The following is a 20,524-nucleotide window of genomic DNA, read 5'->3' as shown; positions in this document are numbered from 1 at the left end:
AAACCCTCCTAATCCTTACAAATATGTGTCTTCAATTCTCAGGTTTATTGTTACACACTGTGTACCTGCATTGCATCACACTGTATTCCATAACTATGCATAATTAGTACATGTTTATTAAAAACACTTGGCTTACACTAATATTGATGACCCTAGATGGGTTTTCACAAAGAAAACAACTGTAAGAATTTCCACTGACTAAAGTTTATTAGGTACAAAGGAATGACTGCAGTAGAAGACATCAATAAATATAAAAGACAGGTGAGACACTGGGGGAGTCACAGTCTATAATGAGAACAAGCAAGGACTGCAGGGACGCCTCTACATTTGAATTCATGGTCAAAGCTTCAACCTGTACACTCCTGGTGGGAACTAGGCACACCCACTTGAACTTGGAGGGTCCTAGGTCAGTGATAGGTCTTGAGGACAGATGCTAGTCCAGATTCCTGAGATCGCTCCCTAATTGCGGTTTTTGGTTTTGGCTTCTTCCTTCCCTCTGTCCATGAATAGTTTTTAAATTTTTTCTTTTATTGTTATTGTAATTATTATTATTGTGTGTTACATGTACATGATGTGCATATGCATGTGGAGGTCAGAGGCTAATGTCAGGTGTCGTTCTTGGTTTCTCTCCCTATTGTTTTCTTGAGGCAGTGCTTCTCGCTAAACCTGGAACTCACTAATTTGACTAGGCTGTCTGGCCAGTGATCTTTAGGGATCTGCCTGTTTTCTTGGTTGTGCAGCAGGTACTTTACCCATTGAGTCATCCTCCCAGCCACCCTTGAATAGTTTGGTTTTAGTGAACCCCTCACCAGGCAGGCAGTCTGCTTCAAAAGCAAAACTGCCCTTGTTGATAGCCCTCATGATTATTAAATTTTGGGTAATTATTACTTCACACAGCTGGGAGGAAGTAAGAGTGGATACTACTTCAATGGAGTTTGGCCTCTCTGAGAACTTCCAGAATGAACACAATAAATCAGCAGTATGAAAGGTCTGCAGAAGCTTCTTTTCCACTGATGTAGCTATTCCAATTTGGCCCCTAGACGTGGGAACTTGACCCTGGGTTAGTTTTTCCTACTTGGAACAAGAAAGCACAACATTGATTGTAGGACATCAGCTTAGCACTTTCTCCAGACAACAGCCAGGTGTTTGCGGTCACCCTAGCTGAGCGCTCTCCCTGTTCACATTTTCTGGACGGCCCAGCCTGGGCTGACGTCCCTGGGGTGTAGGTTCCCAAGTGGGGTCTTCCAATGTGTAGTACATTATTGTCCATTGTTCTCCCTCCCTCATTTGCTTTCATTTGTAGGTATTTTGAGCACAGTGTAGGGCTTCCTTCTATTTCTCTCCTTTTGTCACAGCCTCCACATTCCCAGGGATGGGGAGCAGTTCAGGCCAGACAAGATGCAAAAGCACACCTCCACTTCCCTGAGGCTCAAGGAAGGGTATGAAGAGCAGCTCCAGCTGGCCTGAACCTCTCTGTATTCAGGGCAGCTAGACTAGCTGCACACTTCTTCCTGTCACTTGTAGGCACACAGCACAAGACAAGAGAGCTGTTAGGTGATGTGTTCTTCTGCTCAGAGGGAGCTCCTTTGGTCTGATAGGTGTTCCTAGACTTCTAAAGGGTGGAGGCAGGGCCAAATATTTGAGACCTAATTTATGAGATGCTTTATTCTTTTCTCCCCTTTTGTCACAGCCTCCACATTCCCAGGGATGGGGAGCAGTTCAGGCCAGACAAGATGCAAAAGCACACCTCCACTTCCCTGAGGCTCAAGGAAGGGTATGAAGAGCAGCTCCAGCTGGCCTGAACCTCTCTGTATTCAGGGCAGCTAGACTAGCTGCACACTTCTTCCTGTCACTTGTAGGCACACAGCACAAGACAAGAGAGCTGTTAGGTGATGTGTTCTTCTGCTCAGAGGGAGCTCCTTTGGTCTGATAGGTGTTCCTAGACTTCTAAAGGGTGGAGGCAGGGCCAAATATTTGAGACCTAATTTATGAGATGCTTTATTCTTTTGTGTGTGTGTGTGTGTGTGTATTCCTGTGTGAGGTATATGCATGTGCACATGAATGTGTGGGCATGTAGAGACCAGATGTCAACCTCAGGTGTTGTTCTTCAGGAGCTGTTTTTTGAGGCAAGTTTTCTCTCTCTGGGACCTGAAGCATGCTGATTAGTCTAGGCCAACTGGCCAGAGCCTGCCTTCACTTCCTCAGCATGGGGACGACACATCTGACTTTTTATGTGGGTGCTGGCTATTGAATTCAGGCTCTCATGCTTGCGAGGCAGGTACTTTACCAACCGAGCCATCTCCTAATTTTGTTCTTATTAAGATGAATGTCATATTTTCCATGGAAATCCAACACTTAGGGTCGGGGGGGACCTCTGAGGTAAAATAAGCAGCTTACTATAATCACTAGTTGTATATATTTGTAACCTGCAGGGGAAAGACACTAAAATCTCATAAAATTGACTTTACCCTGGCTACCGGGATGGAGTTGGAGTTGGGAACTTAGAGGGATAGAAGGAAAGCGATGGGGATGTGGACGCTAGGGAAGTTGTAAACAATAAGAGCATTGGCTACTTATAAGATAGTTCAGTTACAAAAAGGGCCCTGCAAAAGGCACCGGGGGGCCAAGCCCACCCCTGTCTTGTTGGGATAGATTCATATTAGGCAGCAAAAAGGCATCCCTGTACTGCTAAAAAGAAGCGAGAGTGGCATCTCGCTAACTGGACGCTGTGTGGCACCACCGGGGCCTGGGGACACACTACTTCCTCTGAGCTGTATTGTTTATAAGGCATTATTTGGTTTGATTTTGCAGTTGGTGTGATGAGAATAGAAGTTATGCCAATAAAAAGCTATTGTGGATACTTATGACTTTGGAACTACCATTGGAACTAAGGACACCCTGAAAAATGTTTCAGAATCTAGGAAGGGCCAGCCTGCAAGCATATTTACAGTCACAGTGGAAACTATGGGGTGGGATGGGACTCCATCTGTACAGACAAATGCCAAGATGTGTTTTAAAAAATATTAAGATATAACTCAAATAAAAGTTGACTAAAATGCTTCTTTTAAGCTCGTGCAAATCATGTATTTACAATAAATAATTGCTCTCTTCAGAGCCTGTATGTCAAATGAATAGAGCTTGGTTATGGTAGAGTCTGACACATTATCCTGGGAGTGTCCATCCTGTGAGAGAACCCCAGGAACTTGGCTTCATCCATCTTCTCACCGGAGTGCCTTTAGCGATAACTGCAGAAACATGACAGAACATTACTGTGTGGGGTCAGAAGACTCATTACTTACAGAGGACCTTCCAGGGCAGGGACCACGGCTTTTCCTTGTTCATACAAGGCTACCATGTTAGAAGAGATGGCTACATCATACACAAGGGGCTGGTTTTTACCCAAGGGGTTGTGGGTGGAAAAAGGTAAAGTAGGACAAAAAGTTGGTGGTATATGGAGATCTAATGTTATCTTATAAACATTTATGGGATGAAGGATAAGCAGTTCACTTGGTAGGAAGCTTAGGGAAAGCAAAAAAAAAAAAAAAATGCAACAGGTCAGGGCACTAGAAAGGAGGGAAAGGGACTTAGCTACTGAGACTTGCAGCCCAGGGCTCCCACTGCATGCCACTGTATCCATAAAGCAAGTGCTCCATGGCTCTACTGTCTAGAACCCAGTGGTTTCTCTGTGCATTGTTTAGTGTGTCTCAACGTAGTGAAAATATATTAAGATGGTTTCCAATGAGACATAAAAAGATCTTGACTTTGGGGTGCCCAAAGATGAGATTATGACTCTTCCTTGGATTGGGAACAGCCTCTTCTTTATGAACACAGTGGTCAACCCATGGCTGGGAGCCTGAGCTGGAAGTGTGAGGATCTGTGGTCAGATGAGATAAACACCATCAGTGTTAAGTGTGTGCTTTCCATGAGGCTGGACACCAGATCCTGTATAACAGCTCACACAACTGCCACACTGATAGCAGAGCTTGTCAGGACAAGCAGTGAGGAAGAGTGGCAAGGGCATTGGACAGAAGTCAGAGAGGGACCTTGTTTAACTCAGCCTTCTGGGACACAGTTCTCCTTTTTGTGAAAATAGAACCAAAGTTATCTCTCCAGCTTGATCACAAGGTTGTCATGAAAGGGTCAAATAAGAGAACGTATGCAAGTAACCAAGAAACATAAAGAGCTTTATAAATGCAAGGACTGTGGTTATGATACTTATTTTTTTCTTATCATAAAAGTAGTCTGTTCATTCTAAAACATATAAACTTTAGAAATGCACTTTGAAGAAAGTAAAAGTCAGTGATCATTTTCTAGATCCAAGGTGTAAACTGGGCCATTATGCAGTTGGATGACATGCCATGGAAAGTGATGTGAGAAAGGGATTCGATTTTTGAAACCTAAGACAGCAGGGCAGGTCTAATGGGAATAAACTCCCTTAGGTTTTGTTTCTTTGTCAACGTCTGGATTTCTCCCTCACTTTGAAGGACAATTTTACCAGATTCAGTATTCTTAGCTGACATTTTTTCCTTTTAAACACTGCATCCATCCACCTAACTCATCTCCCTGAAAGTTCTGAGGAGAAATTTGTTGATGGACTTACGGAAGAGCTTTTGTATGTGACAAATTGATTCTTGCTGCTTTCAAGATTTTCTTTGTCCTTCAAATCTGATCAGTGTTTCTTGGTATGGATTTCTTTCAGCTCATCTTACTTAAGTTAACTGAACTTCTTAGGTGTTCATGTTCAATTCTCTCATCAAATTTGAGTTATTATTTCTTCAAATAGCCTTTCTACCCCTTCCTCTCCTTCTCCTCTAAATCCCACAGTGAACACCTTGGCACACCTGATGGTACCCAACAAGCTTCTTGGGATTTGCTCATTTTTGGCCTCTTTTTATTCCATTCTTCAGACTAAGTAAGTTTGTCTTATCTTTAAGTTCTCTGGTTCTTTTCTGCCTGTTCCAATCTGCCATTCATTTTCTCTACTAGTCAAAAAAAAAATTATTCAGTTGTATTTGCCAACTCTATAACTTCTTTTTGGCAGTCTCCTCTGTCTTTTTATTGATATTTCTATTTTGTTCATCAACCACTTTCTTGATTTTATCCACATTTTCCTTTACTTTTCTGGACATCTTTAAGATAGCTCATAAAGTCTTTGGTGAATCTGCCATCAGTTCTTTTTCAGGAATAATTTTTGTTGCTTGCTCTTCCCCGCTGTTGAAAGGGCTGCACTTTTCTGTTTCTTTCTCTGCCTTTTGTATTTTTGCAGTTACTGTTGAAAACTATACATTCATCAAATAATGCAATAACCCTGGAAACCAGATTTTTCTGCTTTCCCCAGGGTTTGCTGTTTTCTGTGGTCGTTGTGATTGTTTCATTGATTTTATTTTTGAAAGTTGTAGGTTATCTCTGTGCTAAGAATCAACCAAAGGTGTAAACTTGAGTCTTCTCAGGCATTTTTCTGAGCTTGTGCCTTTTTCTGGGCATTAGACCTTCTGCTTTCCTTGATACAGAATATCCCCTTCAAATGGCCTTGTGGTGGTTGCCACTGACATCAACTTGACAGGGAATCACCTAAGAGACAAGCCTCCGGGCCTGCCTATGAGGAGTCTATCCTGGCAATGCTTGTGCGGGATTTTCTTAATTGGGGTTGGAAGATCTACCCTAAAAGTGGATGGCACCATTCCCAGGGCTTGGGTCTGGGTCTGCATAAAAAGCAGCAGGCTAGCTGAGCACAAACATTTATTACCCTCTGCTTCCTGACTGCAGTGCAAAGTGATCAGCTGCTCCACCCCTGTGAACTCCCACCATGAAACCCTTAACTGTGAGCCAAAATAAATCCTCCCCCACTTAAGTTGCTGTTGTATTTTATCACAGCAAACAAGAAAAGGTGACTAACACAGACCAAGTCCTTAATGTTTAGCTCCCAAAATTGGAAACAGAAAAATGAATGGAAGAAAAAAATCTTGTAGAAATCTTCTTAGCCTGAAGGGGAGAGGCCTCCTAAAATGGGGGTGGGGATGGGATGGGTAAAGACAGCAATGGGCACTGCCTTGTTACAGGAAACTCTGTGATTAGAAACAGCAATGGCCTATTGGAACACAGATCCCCAATCTGTGGATCTGAAGGAGAGGGGTTTTCTTCTTGCCCAACTTGGTTCCCATAAGGTGTGTGGAAGTTGCTCCAGGAGTATGTGCATTGTTGTCCATCATGCGGTGGGAGTAGGGGATGGGTGGCAAATGGGTAGCTGCTAATGTGTTATGAGCTGAAAATGATAGAACCAACTGCAATTTATTGCTCAAGTCTTTTCTGGACGTTGTAAATCTTCAACTGATCCCAGAATTCCAAGACAGTTTCACCAGACAGAGGCAGGGGCAACTGCTATCTAGGGAGAGTGACAGGTTACAGGCCCTTCTTACCATGCCATCTTCCCAGAATCCTATTCACCACTCATTAATAATTTTGTGTATAACTTTTCTCTCTTTTTTCCTCCTCGTGAACTTGTTACAATTATATACCCACTCTAAACCTGTGGTCACTGAGAGTGGTTATTGTGGGTCTTGCATTACCTTTAGTTAGAAAAGGGGGGTGGCCTGCCTGATAGGGGAAGTACCTCCTCACCTGGGGATAGGTGGAGCTCTTAGGACTCTAGTGCCTTCCTAGTCAGGTCACTTTCCTTGACTTCATACAGCTGCTGAATGACCCAGTTCATCAACAATCGACCTGTTGTTTGTTACACAGAACACTGAAACAGGAATAGGCCAGGGCAGCATGGGATTTGTGTGTTCAAAGAAACAAAAGACAAGACCTCATTATGTGCTATGAGAGATGTCATCTCTGCCCAGGTTAGAAAACTCTTGGTAAAGCTTGCTTTGGGTGAGAACAAGAGCATTTCTTTAAAAGGACAGCACACGGCACTTACGTGATTTCCCTCCTAGCTTTGACAGTTACCTGTAGTCACCAGCACTTGGACTGTGATTAAATTTGATCAATATCAATCAATACTGTTGGAGGAAAAAGCCCCAAGGAACTGCATTGCACAGGCAAGAGAGAACACTGAATTATATATTATAAATTCTATGAGGTTTCCCTACACTCTTGTCAAATGATCACACTTGGGGAAGACTGGGGTGATGGAAGTGCACATTACAGATGAGATTAAGGGGGTTCTGAGCGACAACACTTGCTTCTGCACATAATGGTATTGGAATGTGAAAGAGAAAGCCCCTTTCACAGGGCAGAATCTGAAACTGTTCCATTACCTGAGAATTTCTGCTTTTGATGTCATCAGAACTCTGCCCAGCTGTCTCAGCTTGGAGCCAGGGACCAGGTGTGCGACCTGAGAGAAACAAGAGTAGAGTGATTTCATAGCTGACAGCCCAGGGCCACTGTACATCCTACGGAGAAACTTCTGCTAAACCAGCACTTTAAAGTATAGGCAAAGGAACCGATAGGCAACAAGAGCCTAACCTGAAACCTTCACCTTCTGGCTTTAGACTGTGCATTTTCACCCTGGCTTCTATGTCATAGTCCACGAAATCAGGGAGTCACATGCAGTGCTCTTTGAGAACACATTTTTAAGGCCTGTCAGCTAAATGCAAATAAGGGTTTCCTGACTAACATACCCGACCTCCAAGCACATTTGTCTGCCTGTCACTATGGCAACCCAAACACAGTGCAGGGTCTGTTAAAACAGCTTAAGGTCATTGACTGCTGACATGATTCAGACTTCCATTCCATGAGCTCCAACAGTGTAACTCCAATATCACACAAGTTACAAGAGAATATATTGCTATAGTTAAGAACTGAACGACTACAGAAGATGATGGGAAATAAAAAACCCAAATGCCGCTTAGCCTGCATGACCAGCCCCCAATCCCAATTGTCTATCCCTGGGTCATCACAGCAAAAAGTCTAGGGCTAATCTACCAAACTTTTTTCCTACATTTTTCTTTTCAGATAGTCTACTCAAGTTTTAAATTCACATTCCTAAGTTTTCCAGAACCCTCCCTTTAGTCAACTGTTCTGAACCATATCTCCTAGTGTCTTTTCTTTCGAGGCATTTGTTAGGAGACCCCCCCACCCCACTCTATCCTGCTGCTGTCAGGGCCTAGGAATTAAATAACCATGTCTCAAAGTCCTCCAGTAATTCCTGTTGCTGTGTGCTTAGAAAGCAATGCGGTCACTTATAATAGTGAAACTGAGGATAGCCCGTGTATCAAAATCTTTTAGGTGAACAGAGTTCAGGGTGACCTTGTGGAAGACTAAGGAGATGTCGAAATGTTTATGAAGACAATTTGGGAAGATGAAATTGTATCAAAAGAATAATCTAGGCTACTTTTAGAATTCATTAAAAACATAAACAATAAACTGAAAATTTTCCTATTGGATGATACAATTACCATTCTATCCAGGTGGGAGGTCAGGCTTACAGATTATTGTCCTTAGCTTTTAAGCATAAAGCTAAGGATACTGTTCACCTCAGAAAAACCATTCACTGGACACAGTTCTTACAGTCTCATCTTTACTAATTAGGTAGGTGGGTCTGTCCTGTATACTGTGCAATGCTTGCCACATCTCTGATCTCTGTTCCCTCAGAGCCCACAGCAGCCTTGTGCAAGCCCAGGCCTACCTGTAACCAGCACAAAGACTCTGGACATTGCCCACCTTCCCCATGAGCAACCCCTAGCCCATCTGAAAACCACCGGGCAGTAAAACAGGCTTCATGGGTAGGCGTTTCCCACCACTTTTCACAAAGATGACCAGAAAGAAGAGAAAGGAAGTTGGAGGAGAAGAAGGGAGAACTTTGCTGCTGCTAGGAGTGAGTGGCAGGACAACCTCAGGGTCAGCCAGGGTCACATCAGGGGCATGTTCCCTTATGAGATACCTCTAGACTCTCCTTGGGGCCACTCTGTGGATACACCTGCTGCTTTTCCCTGGATGGGTGTTTCAGATCCAGCAGAAAGGCAGTTTTCCTACTTTTGCTACTGTAGTTCATAGTAAGAACTATATGTTACCCTTCTTCCCCATCCCAATCCCCTGCTGCATTGAAAGCCAGCTGCATTGTTCAACTGTGCTGTCTCGGCAGAGGCACATCCTTACCTCACCCACGGCCACAGCTGTGGCTGCAAAGGCAGTGAGGCTGAGGGCTTAAATGTTATCTGTGCTTGGGCCAAGGAGAAGAGGCTGGGGCCGTGCTGGCTTCTAGCCTTAGTTTTTGTCATGTGCAAACGAAGTAAACTTTGTTATCTTTTTCCAAGCACAGCCAAATTTTCTTGTTGCAGGGGGGTTAGAAAATCTATTTTCTAGCAGGCAACAGGAGGATGAATAGGCAGGACTTGATCAGAGTGCAGAAAGGATTTACACATTTGCTTGGCTATTAAGACATGGTCTCTTGGATATACTAACACCCAACCTAGGAGTGTAATTTCTGTGCACTGTTAAATCTGTTTGGGAAATGGTGACTCCTGTGAGGATCCAACCTGTTGGTCCTGGGCCAACACTGTCTAAACCTTGGCATGAAAGTACAGAGGCAACACCATGAGAGACAAAAAGTGCTGGGCATGGAACAGATGCTGGGCACTAGCTCTGACTTTGGCTCCAGCTGGGGACACAGATAGGTCACTTTCTTTACTTCTGCCTCACAGCTGTACACAGAGGAAATGGGATGGATGGCTCCAAGTGGTCTTCTTATTCAGAAGGCTCCAAACCTTCAACATTGCATACCTGGCCTTCCCATCTTCCTAGTGTCACTGTCACTGTCCTGGCTGGTAGGAGAGAGACCACATCCCCTCAGGAGAGGATTCAACTCACATGGTCCTGAGATGGGTCACCCTACCTACAATAGGTCTCTACTTCTTCCTATGTAGGTGTGTGGACCAGAAGTTAGCTAATCCTATCCTCTTTCCGTATAAATTGCAATTTAAAGTTACTTTTAATGATCATTGAAAGCAGTACGAATTTATTACCAAAATTTGGATAAATCAGTAAAGAAAAAATGAAAGTCATTATCTCACCACTGAATGCTAATCACTTTCAATACTTTGTTATATTTCTAGTCTCTTTCTCTGTTTGATCAGTCTTCCTTACTACACGACACATAAATTAATTAAATTTTTATGAAATGTAGATTTCATGTTCTTTTTGTATATTCTTGCTTGTATTGTGGTAGTGTTAACATTTTCCCGTGTCACTGAACATTCAATACACTTGTTTTAATGGTCAAAGAATTCTAGTACATGAATCTGTTTTGCATCAATGGAAATGTTGCTATTTACAAATGTTTCTACTCCATAAGTGGGTTAGCAATGAGTGACTATATTTTTAATTTTTGTTTTTGTTTTGCTTTTGAGACAGCATCTCCCCGTAGCCGCAGCTGGCCTAGAACTCACCATGTAGACCAGGCTGGTCTCGATCTCACAGAGATCTGCTTTCCTGTGCCTCTCAAGAGCTGGCATTAAAGATGAATGCCACCACACCTTGCTACGCTTTTATTTATTTATTTATATCTTTATTTTAAGTGTATGCATATATTGCCTGCATGTATGTAAGTGCATGCATGTCATGCAATGCCTGAAGAGGAGAGAAGAAGCCATCGGATTCCCTAGAACTGGAATTATGGACAGTTGTTAGCTGCCATGTGGGTGCTGGGATTCTAACCCAGGTCTTTTGCAAGAACAGCCAGTGTTCCTAATCACTAAGCCATCTCTCCAGTCCCTACATTTTTATTTTTTAATTCAACAAATATTTACAGAGTATGTGCATGGCCCCATCCTGGGAGCTGGAGATAGGTCAGTGGATAAAAACTGATGCAGTCCCTGGCATTCAGGCCTTACACTATTTTGAGAAAAGAAACAAATGTCAGGTGAGCACAAGTGCTTTGAAGACAATTAAAATACAGCATGAAGAAAATATAAAGTATTGGGCTATTAATAGCAGGAGGGCCCCTTTGATAAGGTGCTTACACATTGAACTGAATCACCCCAAAATTCGTATGTTGAAATCTTAACATTCAATCTAATGGTATTTGGCAGGTGAGCAGGGTTTTATGAGGCCACAAGGATAGGGACACTCCTCTGCAAAGAAGAAAGCACCCTCCCTAGAGACAGAATCAGGTAGCACACTGACCTTAGATTTCTCAGCCTCCCGAACTGTGAGAAGACACATGTCTGTTGAGCTAGCTGGCCTGAGCTGATGAGAACATGCACTGTCTGCTCTAAGTTCCAGAGGAAATGGGCAGTGATGATGTGGGTGTCCAGGAACAACTGCTGCAAAGAACCCAGAGGCAGGAGTGTGCTTGGAATTCTCTAGTAAAGTATTGCCATGTGGGAGCAGAAGAGACAGAAAGAAGTCAAAGATGACCGAAGCTTTTGATGTAACAACAAAGCAGGAGCGGCAGTAAGGGGGTGAGGCTGTTAGCAAGAGGCGATGCTGGACCACCGCTAACACCTCTGACCCACAGGGAGTGCTGACATGGAGGTCCACTGGTGGTCGTGAGTGGCGCAACCTTGCCACAGCTGAGAGGGCAGAAAGCCTGAGAGGACTTGCTGGAAAGAGAAGAGGAGAGTAAGTAGAGACGGAGTGGGGAAGGTCAGGGGCTGGAGGGAGATGAGATGACTTAATACACAGCATCTCTGTGGTCTCAGAGAAACAAGGTGTGTCTAGGAAGGGCAGCACTGTGGGAGAAGCAGTGGGATGCCAGAAGGCAGCTCAGCGATGGTGTGGTGAACAGCATTACCAGGAGCTGTGAGGATCCTGCCCCACTGTCAGCACAAAGGCAGAACTAGATAACGTTTGGCCATGTGTTTTTTTCTGCCGAATGTTACACTCTCGGGACATTCTAGTCCTTTGGTTTTTATGAATACTTGAATACATGAATACTTGGTACTGTTAAAGTTACGCAGTGCTTGGTAAGAAGTTCTGTTGCTCATGAAAATAACTGTGGCTAGTTTCATCATAAATAACACTTAAAACAGGAGTTGGATGACGAGATACCACACGACACCCATTAGAGTGGCTATGATAAAATAAAAAAGCGACAAGAAATTTAAATGAAATTTAAAAATGGAAGACAACAAGTATTGGTGAAGATGTGGAGAAAGTTGAAACCTTGGCAAAGATGGTGAAAATGAAAAATAGAGGAGCTGCTGTGGGAGACAGTATGGTAGCCCTCCAACCATTAAAGACAGTTACCCTTTGATATGACACAATGGCTGAATGGATAAACGAATCATGGTATATACAGAAACACTATATACCATGTAATATTTAATACACACATACATATTAGTATATTCAAGAGAATGTTATTCAGCCTTAGAAGAGAATGGTATTCTGACATAAACTATGACGTGATGAAACAAGTCAGTAACAAAAAATAAATAGCATGCGCTTCTACCTACATTGGATATTTAGGAACACTCAGAATCTTAGAGACAAAAAGCAGAATGGTAGTTGTCCGGGGCTAAGGGAAGAAAGAGGCCTGGAGTTATTTAATGAGTATAGAATTTCGGTTTTACAAGATGAGAATCATTCTGAAGTTTGGTTGCACACTTAACTGCCCCAGACATTAAAAATGGTTTAGATGAGGGAATTTCATATTTTATGGGTTTTTTTTCCCCACAATTGAAAATTCCTTTAAAAAGTAGAAGTTAGAGGGCCGGAGAGATAGCTCAGCAGTTAAGAGCACATATTGCTCTTGCAGAGGACCCAAGTTCTATTCCCAGCACCTACATTAGGTGGCTCACAATCATCTATAATTCCAGGTCCTGGGGAATCTGAGGCCTCTGACCTTTGTGGGCACCTACCTGCACCCATGTGCACATATCTACACATAGACACATACACATAATTTTTAAAAGTAATTAAAAATATTCATTAAAAAGGTTGACATTGGGATGTGATCACAGTCACATTGAAATCAGCCACTTTCCACTGAAGTGATAGATGGACATGGTTTTACTGGGATCATGGGAATAAAACTACGAGTGTGGTATCTTCCCTCCCATCTGCCACTGTACTGTGGTTCTCAAGGGCATGCAGGGTACTCATCAATGTAAATCTCTCCAGTGGGTGAGAACTTCAGTATCTGCTGACATCATGATGATGTCATTCTTTCTATCACACTACTAAGTATTTATGATCTAAGCATTTTCCCTCAATATTTCTGATAATTTTTTGGCCACTTTCATTTCATTGTTGGGACTACAGAAGTTAAAAAAATGAAATTTACTCTTAGTGACATTTAGTGCATTCATAAGGTTGTGGAGCCATCACCACTAGCGAGTTCCAGAATACTCATCACCTTAAAGGGACACTACAGTATCAGTTAGCCATCACTTCCCATTTCCCTTGCCCTAGCTCCTGGAAACCACTAACAGGCCGTCTCTAATGGGCTTGCTGATTTTTGACATTTCATATAAATGGAATGGTACATTATGTGGCCTTGGGGGTTGGTGGGTGATTTCTTTCACTTAGCGCAGTGTTTTTTTTTTCAAGCTCCATTGAGACTGTAGTCTGTCTTAGTACTGATTCCTTCTTACGGTTGAACCATGTTCCAAGGAATGGCTATACCAACTTGGTTGATTGGTCAGAACTGTTTATGACACTTGATAATTGTCAGCTGTTCTCCTACAAATATCCACCTTTTGGAAGATTTATTTATTTTTATTTTATGTGCATGTGTTCTGCTTGCATGTATGTAAGCACATGACATGTCAGCAGTGCCTGTGGAGGCCAGAAGAGGGCTTTGGATCTCATGGAACTGGAGTTACAGATAGTTATAAGCCTTGATGTAGGTGATGGGAACTGAACCCTGCTCACCTCTGCAAGAGCAATAATTGCTCTTAACCACTGAATCATCTCTCTTGCCCTGCTAACAGCCACATTTTTGTGTAAACACTAATTTAAAATTCTTTGGGGTCTACACCCTTGAGAGGAACTGATGGGACATGCTGTAATTTGGATCTGAACTATCCCTCAAAGGACTATATGATAAAAGTTTTGTGGTGCTATTGGGAAGTGGTAGAATGTTTGCCTCCCTTTTAAATTGGAGTTTTGGAATTTTTCATACAATATAATTTGATGGTATTTGGATCCCCTTCCCTATCTGCACCTCCCCTTACTGTCCCCTGCTCAATTTAATGTATTATATATGTGTGTGTATACATATATCTGCATATATATGTGTGTGTGTGTATATCTCTGTAAAGCCTATAGAGTCTAATTTGTGCTCCCAAATGTCCTTCAGTGTATGCCCATTCACTGGAGCCTGGTTAACCTACCAAGAGTTCCATCCTTGAAAAGACTGTCTCTGTTCCTCCCACGAGCCATCAGTTGTCATAATTTCCTTAGGTTGGGTTGGTGTTTCTTACCCAATTCCTCATGTCTATGCTGAGATTTTTTTTTCTGGTTTGAGCTTTCATGGAACTTGTACATGCTGTCACCATTGTTATGAACACATATGAGTAACTGACCAAGTGTCTAGAAAAGTGTTTCCTTATGGTCATCCAGAGGTGGTGAAACCTTTAAGAGGTAGGACCTAATGGGAGGTCTTAGTCACTAAAGGACATGCTCTTGAACAGATTGACACCTAAGTCCTGTCTTTCACTCAGAATAAGACACCCAAGTCTTTGTCCATCTGATATCTGTGCATATTTTACAAGATAGAACTTTATAAGGTCCCTCTGCAAGGACAGGGACACAGGGTATTGTTTACTGACAGTCCTGTGCTGAATAGCTTTAGCTGTCAACTTGACAACTAGGAAGAGGAAACCTCAGTTGGGGAATTTCCTCTATGGGACTGTCAATGGGTATGTCTGTGAGGCATTTTCTTGATTGTTAAGTGATGTGGGAAGGCCCAGCCCACTGTAGGTGGTATCATTCCTGGGCCAGTGGTCCTGGGTTATATAAGAAAGCAGGCTGAGCACAGCCCAGAGGAGCAAGCCCGTAAGCAGTGTTCCTCCTCCACGGTTTGTGCTTTGGTTCCTGCCTCCATGTTCCTGCCCTGAATTCTGATCCTGGCTTCCCTCAATGATGAACTGTTACTTGGAAGTGTAAGATGCAATAAACCTTTCCCCTCTAAGTTGGTTTTGGTTAGAATGTTTTATCACAGCAATAGAAAGTAAACTTGGACAATTCTGCAGCCTGAGCCTTGTGCCACTTTTATGGCCTCATCCAGCCTGCCACCTTGGGCCCTGATACACCAAGACTCTTGTGATTCCTTTTAAAAAAATATTTTATTTATTATTTTTATTTTCTGTGTGTGAGTATATTTCTTGCATGTAGGTAGGTGCACCTGTGCTGTGCAATGCCCTGCAATTAAGGACAGCTGTTAGTCGCCATGTGGGTTCTGGGACTCAGACCCTGGTCCTCTGCAAGAATAGTGAGTGCTCTTAACCGCTGAGCCATCTCTCCAGCCCCACACTTGTGATTCCTAAATGCACCAGCACAGTCATGCTCTCTCCCAGTCTGCCCTATCCCCAGGATGCCTCATGTGGAAAGGTAGTTTTCTCCCTAGGTCTTTGGATCCCTAACTTCTGCCTCCATGTCCAGGCCCATCATGCATCCTCAATGGTTTGGAATTTGGCAATTCTAAATCTGATGTCAGTTAACTGGGGTGTTCTGTAAACAATCATTAGCACACTTGTGCATTAAGACAAACAGGTTATTTCCTTACCCATCTATTTCAGGGGTTGTGTGGTGAGTTTGAGAACCTCACCTCTCACTGTAGGCTCTGATCTCACAGGGTATATATGCTGCCCTGAGTTGGAATGCCAGACAGACACAGCACCTGTTTTCACTCATGGCTGGCTTTTCACTATCCATCAGAACCCTAAGGAGGATTGGTCTCCCATGTCCTCTCCTTTGTCTTAATCCAGGACAGAGGGGTTATTCAAAGGGCACAGCAGGCCCCCCTCTCTCTACAGTGAGGACCCATAGCCAGCAGAAAGAGCTCTGTTTAGGCTGATGCTAACAGCATCTCTGTCAAGTGCAGGGCAGATGCCCTCTACTCTGCTTCCAGGAAACTGAGCCCCACAAAAGGGACTGCACCAGACCCTCTCAAGGATAGCTACACCGAGTCCGGTTCTGGACTCCTGGTTTTGGGGCAGCCTTAAACACATGATTTTCCATTTGAGTGCAAAGACGAATACGAGTAAAGGTCCCACTTTGGTGATGGGTAAGAATACATCTAGCCTATATTGTTGATTCTGCCCTCTCCTACCTCCTGGGTTATGGACTGACCTAGCACCATGCAGGAATCGCACAGCAATGCTAAGGAGCTGGAAAAGTCCCCGAGTAGTCAGCTCTCCAGCCCTCGGTTTTCTCAGTCCTTCTTGCTGCTTTGGGCCTGAGGGGTATCCATCCGGCACTCTCCTCTCCAGGATGGACAGGGAAGGCAAGTGAAGGCCTCTTGGAGCTTGCCTACACAGTGCAGTCAGGAGGCAGAGTCTCCTGGGCTCTGAGGGTCCACCTCACTGTGTACTGGATTTAACTGGTAGTTTTCAGACATCCTGACATCCAGTCTCACCCTGGATACTCTGTATTCAGCCTGACCTTCAGGAGTTTAAAAAGCTTCTAAATCATTGTCACGCATGGCCAAGGTTGAGAATCACTGGTCTACGGATATTTTTTCATTTCATGTTTGTCAGACTCTGATGGGTGAGGATTCAGGTTATGAAGAGTCTGTATCCCAGTTCTCTGTTGTCTAGGCATTTGGTCCCCTAGTCAAAGGCCCCAGGGAGGGAAGGACACATGGCAAATTTCAGCAATTTCAAACAAGATGCCAGTTAATTCTGGTGTTCTATAGAAAACCTCCAAATGAAACATCCTTAAGCTTGCAGAAGTACGCACAGCACAACGTCCTTGCAGGGGGACAGTAAAGTCACAGTGCTATCTGTACTTTGGAGGGTCTTGTCAAGGTAGTACTTACTTCTGGGGACCTTGCTGGGGTAAATCTTCTGGCATGGTTTGTATTCATCTGGAGGGGGAAAGTCTTCCATGGAGTGGAAGGTGAATTTAGACTCGAAGTCATCTGTACACACGAGAGACATGGAAATGTTTACATAAAGTTCACTCCAGTTACCATTATGACTGAAGTGTGACCCTTTTCAGCACACAAGTAACAGTGTTTCCTGCTTGCCTATACTCTGTGCAAGGGTTATTTCCCCAAGACATTTACCTACTTTTCTGGATTTCCTGGCTGAGAGGAGGGGAAGCAAAATGCATAGTTATTCTTGATCAAAGCCCAAGCTTCTCCACCACCCAAGGGAGCTGCTGAAAGAGCAGAAAAGGCTAGCCGGACTCAAAAGACTCAGGGAAGAAGCAGGTACTAGGAGGGGACCTGGTACTAGGTACCAAAAAGTGTACCTTCGGGGTTCCCAATGGCAGGAAGGCTTTGAGGGGAAGGAGAGATGTGGGCTTGGTTGTGACTAGTGTGAAGCCCAGGCTCTCCATAGGAAATGGATTCTGCCTGGAGTTCCTGGTGCAGGTCAGGAGGGCCCAAGGCTTGTTCTTGGCCCATCTGATCTGCCATCTGATCTGAGAGTAGCCAGTACATGGAAGGACTGTACAGGTTCTGAGGTGTCATTGACCCCAAGTGGCTTCCTTCTTCCTGCTTGGCAGAGCTTCCTTTTGCTCCTCGCCCTCATCCAAGTCACTCTGGTCTTCTGAGGTCATGGACTTATTTCTCCATGGACACATACACACACACACACACACACACACACACACACACACACACACACATATGCACATGCATGGTTCTATTACTGGATGCCTTTTCCTTCAAATCTGAATCAGACTAGAGAATGGGTCCTAGATCTGCCCAGAAGATATAGAGTGGAACCCCATTTCACAGATCTTGCAGGTTGTTCTGTGCTCTAGTGAGCCCCTAATCACTGTAATGACAGCATGGAGGGCTGCTCAGCTGTCCCTGGGAACCAGGAGAACTCATGTTCTCAAGCAGCCCACCCCACAGGCCTCCATTCTCACCCATCAGGTGCTGGCTTCCATTTCGCAGCTGTCCTCCAGGCTGCTGGCTCTTGCTGGAAAGCTCTGTGGTGGGTGATCTTGCAGGTGGAACTGGAGGTGGGTTTAGCTTTGCCCCACTGGTTCCTTAACAGAGAAGAGGGTAGGCATTCCAACAGTGTTTGCTAATTTCATGTGATAGGTTAGGTATTTAGCCTCTCTGGTGTTAAGTGATCAGTTGAGTAAGAGAGCAACAAGTCAAGCCAACCTGTATGAAATTGAATCACAGATCCTCCATTGGCATAATTTACATAGCCCCTTTCTTCCTTAGTTTCCACATCTGTAAAATGGGAATACTAGTACATATATTTCCTAAGGTTGTTGAAAAGATTAAATGAGTTAAGAGGCATGTAGTAAGTGTGCCAACCTTAACTGTCATACAGGGTCAGATGGTACAGCACACAGAAGGGGACTCACTGCAGAGCTGTAGGGATGGGAAGGAAGTCCTGCAGGCAAGAACTGGGGGAGGCCAAAGGAAGGACTGGCAGGGATGATCCTACCTCCGGGTTCTACTCCCACTGGTTCCCCTGCATTGCAAACCTTGGTTTTCTTCCTAGTCAGGTAAACCTTTCCTGCCCTCTAGGACCCAAATTACACCAACTTCCTTCCTCAAGCCTTCCCTGGTCATGGAGGTAAGAGACTTCCTCACTCCTCTACCAGTGCTTTTCTGGCTGACTCTGCTGGCAGTCCCCAAGCCGCATCCTGGCACCCTGTTTCCTCAGTGACTCTGTCTACCTCCTTACAAGGATCACACTGTCCCACTGTTCTTGTGTGGGATGCTCACTCACAATGGCAGTCTCTTCTCTTCCTATCACATTGTGCTGAAGCAGGGGTACCCTCATTTTGTACACACCCAAAGACATAAAGAGTTCAGATAAGCACCTGTGACTGACCAGGGGTTTGGTATTTGGAGCGAATGTAGGAGCTTCAGGTACAGGGTCACGCCCTTTCTGCACCATCCAGCCTCTACTCTACCACCAGGGCTTCCTAGCCTCCTTCTCCTGCCAACCCAACCTCCTCCTTCCTCTAAGCCTCCTTTGCCTTCCCAGCCTCCTTTAATTTCTCAGCCTCTTCCCTCCCCCCACCTTTCCTCTCAGTCTCCTTCTCCCTCCTACCTCCTCCCAGCCTCCCTCTCCTCTTCCCAGACTTCTTCCTCTTCCTACCCATGCTCCTTCCTCTTCCCTGCCATAGTCCTCCACCTTTCTGCTCTTCCCTTCCTAGATACTTAAGGAAAACACTAGCGATGTCCTTGCCCCCACATGCCCACTAAAAGATTAAAGGGGCTCTGACCCTCTGCTGGTTGAGAAGTTACCCACCTCCAAAAAAGAAAGGTCTTAAAGATATCCTTGCCCTTTTACTAGGAATTATCAATAATTGGTAGATGTGAAAAACACTACCATTGAAATCTACCTGATGACTTTATATCCATGCTTAGATGCCAAGGAGCTCAGAATGTATTAAAAATGATTTTTTCTGTATGAAACTCTATTTTAATAATGAAATGGAGATCTTTTTTAAAACTTTAAACCTCATCTAATTTGATGTCTTACAGGGGTTATATGGAGTACAATATTGTATAACTGTATCAATTCAACTGTAAACCTAAAAATTTACAGTAATTTTGAAAGAGATGCATCTTAGCTCTGGAAATTGTTATTGAGTATGTCAATGCTGTTGTAATAAAATGCCTCTTCTAATCATTTGGTTATGAAATAAATAATTAAAAAATAATAATACTTAGTAGATGTGAAAAACATTATCATTGAAATCTACCTGATAACTTATATCCATGCTCAGATGCCAAGGAGCTCAGAAATTAATCGATCGTCACTAGTAATAATCAGCTATATAGAGATTAAAAATGCATGTGCAAACATCTTAATGTCAGTTGCATTGAAAATGAATTTTTCTGTATGAAACTGTGTATTTTAATAATGGAGATCTTTTTTAAAGGTTAAAACCTCATTTAATTTTATGTCTTATAGGGTTTATACTGAGTACAATATTGTATAACTAATAATTCAACTGTAAACCTAAAAATTTACAGCCAATTTTGAAAGAGATGCATCTTAGCTCTGGAAATTGTTATTGAATATGTCAATGCTGTTGTAATGAAATGCTTCTTCTAAGTAAAAAAAAATATAACACACACACACACAAAAATTATCAGGTACATTTCAATGGTAATGTGTTTTGCCTCTACTAATTAACATGTTGCAAATATTTATGCTTTTTCCTCAAATATAATTCACTTTTTAAATTTGAAAAAAAAAAAGGAATTCTCTTTTTGGAACTCATCCTTAAAATTTATCCATAATGTACACTAAAATTTCTAAAATTATTTTCTACAATATTTCATAGAAATAAAAGATGGAATCAGCTTAAATACCCTAACACCAGAAATATAGTATATACTGGCTATGATAGTAATTCACTTATATTTATATGTAAATAAATTTATAATAAATAAATTTTACTAATTTGACAAAAGCTTTTAATG

The 20,524-nt window shown here is 43.2% G+C and overlaps 1 protein-coding gene across 1 annotated transcript in view; it reads right to left on the bottom strand.

Moving 5' to 3' along the window:
• Positions 1-1,684: 1,684 nt before the first annotated feature.
• Wipf3 (WAS/WASL interacting protein family member 3) overlaps positions 1,685-20,524 on the bottom strand; it is a 107,885-nt gene continuing 89,045 nt past the window's right edge. Inside the window, exons 7-10 of the mRNA XM_029567566.1 lie at positions 17,989-18,111; positions 16,928-17,029; positions 7,260-7,336; positions 1,685-3,245 (exon numbers count right to left, since the gene is read on the bottom strand). Of these exons, the coding sequence (XP_029423426.1) occupies positions 3,222-3,245; positions 7,260-7,336; positions 16,928-17,029; positions 17,989-18,111 (326 nt within the window). The 3' untranslated portion in view covers positions 1,685-3,221. The remainder of the gene's footprint in view (positions 3,246-7,259; positions 7,337-16,927; positions 17,030-17,988; positions 18,112-20,524) is intronic.

Source organism: Nannospalax galili, unplaced genomic scaffold (assembly GCF_000622305.1).
Source record: "Nannospalax galili isolate Female #2095 unplaced genomic scaffold, S.galili_v1.0 scaffold158, whole genome shotgun sequence".
Lineage (NCBI taxonomy): Eukaryota > Metazoa > Chordata > Mammalia > Rodentia > Spalacidae > Nannospalax > Nannospalax galili.
Note: the sequence above shows the minus strand (reverse complement) of the source record. Positions and strands in the feature narration are given on the sequence as shown.